The sequence below is a fragment of the Belonocnema kinseyi genome, chromosome 9 (assembly GCF_010883055.1).
Source record: "Belonocnema kinseyi isolate 2016_QV_RU_SX_M_011 chromosome 9, B_treatae_v1, whole genome shotgun sequence".
In the NCBI taxonomy this organism is placed as follows: Eukaryota; Metazoa; Arthropoda; class Insecta; order Hymenoptera; family Cynipidae; genus Belonocnema; species Belonocnema kinseyi.
In genome coordinates, this window is record NC_046665.1 from 103,640,997 (window position 1) to 103,651,160 (window position 10,164).

The following is a 10,164-nucleotide window of genomic DNA, read 5'->3' on the forward strand; positions in this document are numbered from 1 at the left end:
TAGAATATTTAAAATATTAGATAAATAAATTTTCAACGAATTTTAAACATAATAGGATTTTTTCATCTAAAATAATGATACATTTATAAAGCAAAAATAGAAAAGTAAATTTTTGAGAAAAAACGAGTGTTCACCTTAATTAATATATATATATTTGAAGCCAAAATGAAATAGTTACATCTTCAGTTAAACGAATTAATTTTCAACTAAAAAACGAAACGAATTTTCAACGAAAGAAATTAATTCATAATCATAGTGATAAATTTTAAACAAAAACACTAATTTTTGACCAAATAGTGAAATTTTCAATCCAAAGAGATGAATTCTTTTTGAAAAACGAATTTTCTGCTTACTAGTTTTTTTTTAACCAAAGAAATGAATTCTTAACAAAAAGTAGAATGGTTCAATTTTCTACGAAACAGATCAGTTTTTAACGAAAAAGATCATATTTCTATGAAAAGACAAAGATTTATTTACAAAAAATGGAATAATTAAAGTGAATTTCTAATTGAAATGATAAATCTTCAACTAAAAAAATGTAATGTTTTACTAAGTACATAAATTTTCAATTAAAAGAATACATTTTTGACCAAAAATAAAATAGTTCAATTTTCAGTTAGAACAAGATTGAATATTCTTCCCACAAAATTGGAATTTTCAATAAAATACAAGAATATTAAAGCAACAAAAATAATTTGAATCATCGATAAAAAAAGAAGGAAATCTCAGGGCATTTTTTTTTAATTATGGAATTTTTTCGTAAGCGTGCTTCTTCTTTTTAAATTGCAATTTGATTAAAAATAATATCGTTTTTTGATTGATTGGTTAAAAGTTAAAATCTTTTGTTAACATTTTTTTTTGAGGTTCGTCATTTTAAATTAAAATTCATCTCTTTGGCTTTTAGTAGACATTTTTTTGTTTTTTTGAAAATTCATCTTTTTGATTAAAAATCAACTATTCCAGTTAAAGATTCATAATCTTAGTTAAAAATTCATCTCTTTGATTCAAGATTCAACGATTCCATTTTCGGTTGACAACTATTTGGTTGAAAATTTGTCTTTTTTCAGTTGCAAATTTAACTATTTCGTTTAAAATTCATGTATTTTGCTGATGAATTGTCTTTTTTGTAAAAAATTAATCTTCTTGTTTGAAATATCATCCTTTTCGCTGAAAAATCAAGTATTCAAGTTAAATATTCATCATTTTATTTTAAAATTGATCTTTTTTGTTGAAAATTTTATTATTCCCGTTGAAGATTCTTCACATTATTCTCAAATTTGTCACTTTAAAAAAATGTAACTATGCTTTTAAAAGTGTTTTTTTTTTTAATTTTGTTTATTTTTTTAAACTGAAAATATTCCAGCTGAAAATTTAAGTATTCAATTTTGAATTGACAATTTATCTCTATTAATTAAAAATTTGTCTTTTTTGGTAAAAAATTAATCTACTTCTTTGAAAATTCCACTCAGGTTAAATATTTATTATTTTAGTTGAAAATTCATCACTTTCATTGAAAATTGAACCATTCCATTTTTGATTGAAAATTTATATTCTTTAGTTAAAAATTCCACTATTTGTTTGAAAATTTGTATTTTTTATTTAAAAATGCAAGTAATTCGTTAATAAGGCGTGCACTCTGTTGAAAAATTTTTTTTTTTAGAAAATTAATCTTGTTGTTTGAAAATTCATCTTTATCGTTGGAAATTCAAGTATTCGATTTAAATATTCATCATTTTGTTTGAATATTTATCATTTTGGTTTAAAATTCATCTATTTTACTTAAAGATTCATCATTTAAATTGAATGAAAATTTTTTGTCCTTTTTTTTGGGTAGGAAATTAATTATTTAAGTGAAAATTTAACTATTTCATTTCTGGTTAAAAAATGATCGTTTTTAGTTAAAAAATAAAATATTTCCTTAAAAATTGATCTTTGTTATTTGAAATTTATTTATTTTGTATCCAGATTTATTTTACCTAAATATGCACTGCATTTTAAGTTTGAAAAGATAAAATAAATATTCGTTTGAATTATTATTCAAATTCATGGACTTTAGAGACAAATTCAAGAAATGACTATTATTATGTTTTTAGTTTCATTTAATTTCATTTAAAAGCTGAAAAAGAAAAAATATTTATAATAAACTCGCGAAAAAGTGCTAAGTTGATTGTTTAAAAAAATGTGACTTTCTACGATAAAAGATGAATTTTTAACAAAATACTGTAATTTTCAATTTTTTGAAATTGCTGTCTGCTAGGTTCGTTATTCACTGACTAAGGTACCTTTGGCGCGTAAATTTAAATTCATATTAAATTTCTCTACAATTAGTGTGCATTATTTATTTCGTTTGCGAATTTCCAAAAATTAGAATCTGTGCTGCAAATAATTTCAAGAAATTTTAAACTAGAAATATTAAAAATTTAACGATTATATTTTTGTTATAAACTGAACCACTGAACACTTCTTAAATTAAAATTAAATTATTTTTATTTTAAGTAGTTTAAAAATTCTTAAAAAGCTTAAAAATTTTATTTCAAAGTCTTCAAATATCTACATGTTTTTTTCACATTAATTCCTATTTTAAATTATTTTTGAAATTTTTTCAGATCTTGTAAACATTATTTAAAATGATTGAAATTCTGCCTAAAATTTTTGTTTAAATCCAGCAAAATAAAAAATATTTACTTAAAATCTTTCAGATTCATTTTCGACAATTTTGGAAATATTTTTAAATTTTGTAAAATCTTCTCTTTTAATATTATTTAAAAAAAATAAAAAGTCATGTTCAATTTTCCTATGAATCTTAAGAAAATGTTTTTCTTTCTTTCGAAATCTGCAAAAATCTATATTTTGTTTTAAATCAGGCCAGTCTGTGATTCATGTACCGAAATTTCGGTTATGAATAGTCGGATTTTGCCGGTACACGTTGACCCTTCGTTTTAATTATTTGAAATGATTTTAAATTTTAAATGAATATAGTTAGTTTTGAATATTTGACTGATTCTACATGAACAAAAAAATATTACTAAATATTCACCAATTGTAATTTTTCTCAATTAAAAAATTTCAAATTTTCAAATTTTAGGCCAAAACAATATTTTTAATTTAATAAAAGACTTTAATTTAGAATATACTAATTTAAAGTTCGTTTAAAATTGAAAATAGTTTATAAAATTTCAATCGGGCGTTTACAGTTGCTTATCTACTAAGACTTTCCAATCGAAACAGTTTAATTTTCAACGTTAAATTCGGGAAACTTTGAACTGATTTCGAATCGTCTTGTAAAATAAATTATTATTCACTTGTCAATCCTTAATATATAGTTCAATTTTGAAAATCATTATAATTTATATTTACATTTAATCAACCAAAAAGTTTTTTTTATCCAAAATGAATACATTTTAAGTGAGATGTTTTCAAATTACATATTTAAAACTGAATGATATCATAACTGAAAAAGATAAAAATTCAACTTTTTATTTAAAAAACGGTTGAAATGAAACTCGGGCAGATTTTTTTTTCTAAAGATTTGTAAAATTTCCAGTCGAAAAATAAATCCACTTCAAGTTTAATAAAAGGGAACTTTATATGCGACCGAGAAAACTCGCGAAATGACAGTGAATTTATTTTATGGCCAGAAATTTAAAAAATTTTTAGAAGAAAAAAAACTGTTCAAGTTTGAATTTAACAGTTTTGAAAATAACGAGTTGAATTGTTATATATTTCAATTAGATCAATTAGTTTACAATTTGTAATAAAGAAAATTTCTCTTTGATCAACTGAGAATATAAATTATAGTGATTTTTAAAATTGAACTGTAAATTAAGGGTTAACAAGTGACTAATAATAAAATTATTTTTACAAGATGATTCGGAATAAGTTCAAAACTGAAGAATTTCCAGAAAATATTTTAAATTTAAAAATAATATATTAATAATAATTATTTATTAATCATTATTTGATTATTATATTTAAATTTTATATATTTCAGACAATGGTTTAGTCTAAAATATGAGAAATTGACATTTTTTAATTAAGAAAAAGACGAATTTCTTAATATTTAGAAATCTTTTAATGTTCGTTTAAAATCAGTAATTAGAAACAAATATTCAAAACTAAACTTTGAAAAATAAACTTTGAACGTTACAAATTTAATTGTTCTATTTAAAAACTTTTAATTTGAAAGTAAAATTGTTGTATTTTGTTGCATATGTAAATAAATATTGAACACCTATGATTCCTAGAAAAAATTCGAGTAAGTTGAAGATATATTTTAAAGTTCTGAAAAGTTAAAAAATTAATGTAAAATTTGAAATTATTTCAAAATAAATTTAAACAAAGTGTTTACGTGTTCCGACAAAATCCGACTATTCATACCAAAATTTCGGTACATAAATCACAGACTGGCCTGATTTAAAACAAAATATAGATTTTTGCAGATTTCGAGAAAAAATTTAAGTTTTGTAAGAATTTTGAAAGGCTTCAAAAGAATAAAAGCATTTTGTACGGATTCCTAGAAAAATTTAAAATAAATTTTTATTTTGAAAAACTAATTTTAAGAGAATATTAAAAAAGATTTCCGAAATTACCAAAAATGTATTTGGAATATTAAAAGAAAATAATTTTTATTTTGCAGGATTTAGAAAAAATAGGAAAAATTTCAATAAGTTTTAAAAAAATTTATAGGTACTGAAAAAACTTCAAAAATAATTAAAATTTTTGCTTAGTTTTTATTACTTCTAATGGATAATTTTTTAGCTTTAGAGTTTTAATTTTTTTATTCAGGGTGGCCGTTTTAATCAACGAAATAAATTCCCGGTTTTTTCCCGGTTCGCACATTTTCCGAGGTCAACGAAATTTAAAAAATGGAACACTAAAGCTACAAAATTTTTCACTTGAGATAATAAAAACTGAGCTGCAAATGAAAGCACTCAAAGTGGAACTGTTAAATTTTGAACTTTTTAAAATTGAAATTTAAAAGTTTTTAAATACAAAATTTTGTATTCCAATGCTCAATAATTGACGCTATAAAATTAAAGGTACTAACATTTTTCAATATAAAAAAATATAAATCCGCGTTATCACTTTCAATGCTCTAAATTAAAAAATCAATCAATGATTCAATACAAAAAAGTCAAAATTTGCAACGGAAAAAGATAATTTTTCAACCAAATATTGTATTTATATTTTCAGTGAAAAAAATTAATTTTCCAAAAAAAAGAAACAAATTCTCAACCAAATAGTTAAAGTTGCAGCTAGAATAATTACATTTTTAGTGAAAAAAATCGTTTTCAACTGACCAAAAAACGAATTTTCAATAAAATAGCTCATTTTTCAACTAAGGAGATGAATCTTTCTATTAAATGATGATTCTTTAACAATAAAAACATTGATTTCTTACAAAATAGTAACTCTCAAAGAAATAATTAAATCTTCATTAAAACAAGATAAATTCGGAACAAAAAATGTATTAGTTGATATTTCAACCAAAAAATATTTAAATGTATAATAAAGAACAATAGTATTCAACCAAAGATAAAGAATTTTCAACAAAATTCACGAATATTCAACTAAAACATGTCAAATTTTAACAAAAAACAGAATAGTTGAATTATCAGTTCGAAATTTTTTTTAAACAGGGTGGCCGTTTTAATCGACGAAATAAATTCCCGGTTTTTTTCCGATTCGCAAACCTTTTTGACGGTCAATGAAATTTAAAAAAATGGAACACTAAAGCTAGAAAAAATTCAAGTGAATTAGACAAATTCAAAGATTTCAAAGAATTTAAAAGAATTCAGGGTTAATTATTGAGAATTCAGGAATAATTCCAAAAAATAATTTCGAATTTCTTCAAATCTTTGAAATTCCTACGGATTTAAGGTGAGTTTAAAAGATTTCAATATGAATTAAACAATTTTTGTTAATCCATTAGATTGTTTAAAATCGAGTGAATTTAGAAAAATTCAAAAGAATTTAAAACAATCCAGGACAAATTACTAGAAATTTCGGGTGAATTCTAAATGAATTGTAAAAAATATTTGAAATCTCTTAAAATCTTTGAAACTCTAATTTCTAACCAAAAAAGTGACTTATTTTCTACAATACAATTTAAATGAATTTAACAATTTTTTCACATAAAAAAATCCATTTATTTCGGTAAAATTTAAAAAGACTTTAAACGACTTCAAGATGAATTAATCAAAAAGATTTAAAAATCGATTGAATTAATTAAAATCAAGTGAATTTAGAAGAATTCACAAGAATTAAAAATAATCCAGGATAAATTATTAAGAAATCAGGGCGAATTCCAAATGAATTGCAAAAAGTATTTGAAAATCTCTTCAAATCTTTGAAGCCCGAATTTTGAAAGCCCTTGAAACTTTTTAAAGCTCTTAAGAATGCCTGTGAATATTTTTAAATATCCTAAAATATTTCAAGTCCTTTCAAATCCTATTAAATGACTGAACTAAATTAAAAACTTCTTTGTAATCTTTTGAAATAATCTAAAATACATATTTGAAATCATTTAAAATATTTAGAAATCTCTTGCAATTTTTTAAAGCTTTATCAAATATTTCAAACGCTTCGAAAAATTGTAGAAAAAAATTAGAGTAATTCTAAGAGATATTTAGAAGTTTTAAAAAGATTCAAAATTTAGAACTTGAAATTATATCAAATAAATTAAGCGAAGTGTGTGTACCGCCAAAATTCGATTATTCGTACCGAAATTTCGGTACAAATACTGACTACCTAATTTAAAAAAAATTGTAGATTTTTGCAGATTTCAAACAAAAAATTTAGAGAAACTTTTTAAGAATTGTGAATGGCTTCAAAAGAATAAAAACATTTTCTTAATATTCCTAGAAACATTGAAAATGATTTTTCATTTAAAAAATTATTTTACCGGAATATTTAAAGAGATTTCAAGAGATTTTCAGAATTGTCAAAAAACAGGGAGGTCGCTTTAATCGACGAAATAAATTCTCGGTTTTTTCCCGGTTCGCAAACATTTTTCACGTTCAATGAAATTTAAAAAATGGAACACTAAAGCTAAAAAAATTTCCACTTGAGGTAATAAGAACTGAGCTGCAAATGAAAGCACTCAAAGTGGCACTGTTAAATTTTGAACTTTAAAAATTGAAATTAAAAATCAATCAATGAACTTTTAAGGAATTTTAAGCTAGAAGCAATAAATTTTTAAAAATTGAAAATTTTTTAACTGAACACTTCTTAAATTAATTATTTTCTTATTAAATAGTTTAAACATCCTTGGAAAGTTTCAAAATTTTATTTCAAAATCTTGAGAGATCTAGAAGTTGTTTTATATTTGTTTTAAATTAAAAATTATTTTGGAAATTTTGTCAGAACTTCTAAATATCTGTCAAAATTAATTGAATTTTTTCTACAATCTTCAGAAAATACTGTAAATTTTAGAAAATTTCTTTACAATTTGGATGTATAAATAACAATTGAGCATTTAAAATAATAAAAACATTTTCTTAAGATCCATAGGAAAATTAAAAGTAATTTTTCATTTTGAAAAATTATTTTAAGAGAACATTTAAAAAGTTTTTCAAAGATTTAAACAAAATCTTCAAAAAAGATTCTAGAAGATTTTAAGAAAATTTTCTAAAATTTGCATGATAATTTTTAATTTTTTCAAAACTCCTAAATTTCTCTTCAAATTACTCAAATAGATATCTACAAAAGTTCATTTGTAAATTATGCGTCAAAATTTAAAAATTTCACTTACAAATTAGGAATTTTTGAAATACAACAATTTAAATTGTAGTGTTCAAAGTTTAAAGGCTCTTCGAAATTTTAACCATTCCAGGTTTTCCATGTCAAACGATTCAGTTAAAGATTCTTTACTTTTAAATATTTGGTTTCAATTTACTTTTCTTAAATAAAAATTCAAATATTGCTAAATATCCAATAATTCATCTTTGTTTTAATTAAAAATTTTTTATTGAATGAGATAAAAATTGAATATTTTAGACTGAAAAAATATTTTTAATTTAATAAAATCCTTTAATTAAGAATATATTATTACCAAGTTATTTTTAAGTTGAAAATAGTTTATAAACTTTCAATCACACGTTCAAATTTGTTTAATGACCAAAACTTTCAAATTGAAACTGTTTAACTTTTAACGATAAAATCTGAAAATTCTTAAATTTTGAACTGATTTAAAATCTTTTTGTCAAATCGCTTTTGTTCACTTTTTATTGCTTAAAGTAGAGATAAATTAAAAAAAAATGTATTTATTTATTAAATAAAAATGTTTTTTATCCAAAATTTTGAACATCAAAGGCTTTTATTTGTTATCTGTTGAAGTCTTTAAGAAAGCATTTAAAAATTCTTTAAATTAAAAATGTAAGCTTATAAATAAAAATTTTAAAAGGAAAATTTTTAAACTAAAAAATTTTGAATTACGCATTGTAAGCTAAATAATACCATAATTGAAAAACATAAAAATTCCGCTAATTATTTAAAAATTGTTGAAGTCGAACTTGTACAGAATTTTCTTTTACAAATTTGTAAAATTCCCCCTGAAATCTGTCATTTAAAATAAGTATATGTTTCTTTGACTCCAAAATTTTTTTTCAAAAATATATCTATTGCTAATGATATATATTTGTTTAAACAATAAATGCTCAAAAGTTTCTCTAAAAAATGCTTTCTTCGATCTTGTTTTTGACTGTTGCAAGAATGCAGGGTAGAAAATAGCAAAAAAACTCGCCAGGTGGAGACAGTGATGTTTGCTCGTGAAGTTGTCAAAAGGTCGAAGTAAATCGGTAGATATGGCTGAATTGGCGATTTTTTATAGCATTTATAGTGATGCAAGTTGGACTTGTGTTTTCTTATATCCCTATATCCATGTGTACTTTGCGAATATGTGTGCAAAAAAATAAATATGGGAAAAAGGTCGGAGAGAGGAGTGGGTGAAAAATTGTAGGTGTGGTTGCTGACGGTTAGAATCACCTGTGTCTATATTGTTGTTATTACTCAATTTCGATGGCATCTCTCTTGCAAAACGGAAATTCCTTTCCTCGTACGACATAACCTCTGCCACGGGCCGCCCAGTCCGAATAATTGCGATTGGCTCCGCGAATTTTTCTGGGGAAGTATGCGTTGGTTGAGAGCGTTGAGAGTGTTGAGATGTTTAAGTCGTTGAGTGAATTTAATACTACGATATGACAACAGGTTGATTTCGAAAAGAAATCAGTTTACGAGTTCACTTGGAAAAGAACGAGTACCTTAGTTCGGAGCACTTACACTTTTTTTCTTGCCATTTTCAACGTAGCAGAAAATGGGTCTGGGAAGTTTTCGAAACCGGATTTTAATCGCGATTGTTTTGATAGTCTTGCTCTGGCAATCTTCGAGAATCTGGTTTCCGTCCATGCCGGAAAACACCGACACTCATGAGGTACACTGTAAAAAAAAATCATGCAATTTACCTGCCTTTATTCTCGATTATATCGGGGTAAATTACTATACTAGTCAATTTTTATTTGAAAAAATAAGTAAAGTTGCACCAATTTTGTAGTCGTTTTTTCGCAAGTACGATAATTCTGCGAATTGCACCAATTTTTAGAAATTTTCTACTTTACAATCGTAGCAATTTTGCATTATTTCGTGAGGGACTTTCTATAAACTACGTTATCAATTTGAGGAGGGTCGCGCCAAAAAACACGTGGTTGGGGGGGGGGGGCAGTGGAAATAACGAGTACGAACTTTGATAACATTTAATATGTTTCCTGCCGATAAATTTAAACAATGTTTGCGTTTTTTTTAAAGACGAACTGACACATAAGTTTCAAAATCACTTTCATATTTTAGAGGAAACCTTCCTGAATTTTCATGCCAAAAACAGACGAATTTTCTTTTTAAAAAGTTACATTTTCTTCGAAAGAGTTGATTTTCAACGAAATATATAAATTTTCAACCAAATTGTTGAATTTTCCAGCCAAAAAGACGAAGTTTCTGCAAAACAGTTAAATTCTCCACCAAATTGTTGAATTTTTATGCCAAAACAGATGACTTGTCTAAAAAAAGTTTAATTTTCTTCGAAAAAGTTCATTTTCAATCAAATATTTGAATTTTTAACCAAATTGTTAAATTTCCCAGTCAAAATGACGAATTTTATGAAAAACAGATGAA

General features: G+C 23.9%; 2 protein-coding genes across 4 annotated transcripts in view; one reads left to right on the forward strand and one right to left on the reverse strand.

Annotated features, from left to right (window-relative positions):
- The window catches only part of LOC117179602 (intracellular protein transport protein USO1-like), a 56,454-nt gene extending 47,354 nt beyond the window's left edge, over positions 1-9,100 (reverse strand). The window contains exon 1 of the mRNA XM_033371581.1: positions 8,986-9,100. The gene's annotated coding sequence lies outside the window, so the exon portion shown is untranslated. The remainder of the gene's footprint in view (positions 1-8,985) is intronic.
- Positions 8,828-10,164, forward strand: part of LOC117179604 (GILT-like protein 1) — a 25,363-nt gene continuing 24,026 nt past the window's right edge. Inside the window, exon 1 of one of the 3 annotated variants that reach the window (XM_033371585.1) lies at positions 8,828-8,974. Coding sequence is in view for 1 of the 3 variants with exons in the window: in XM_033371583.1 (XP_033227474.1) it covers positions 9,314-9,430 (117 nt within the window). In the remaining 2 variants the exon portion in view is untranslated. Of the gene's footprint in view, positions 8,975-9,283; positions 9,431-10,164 lie in introns of those variants that run through there. The other 2 variants (XM_033371583.1, XM_033371584.1) reach the window with 2 other exon arrangements.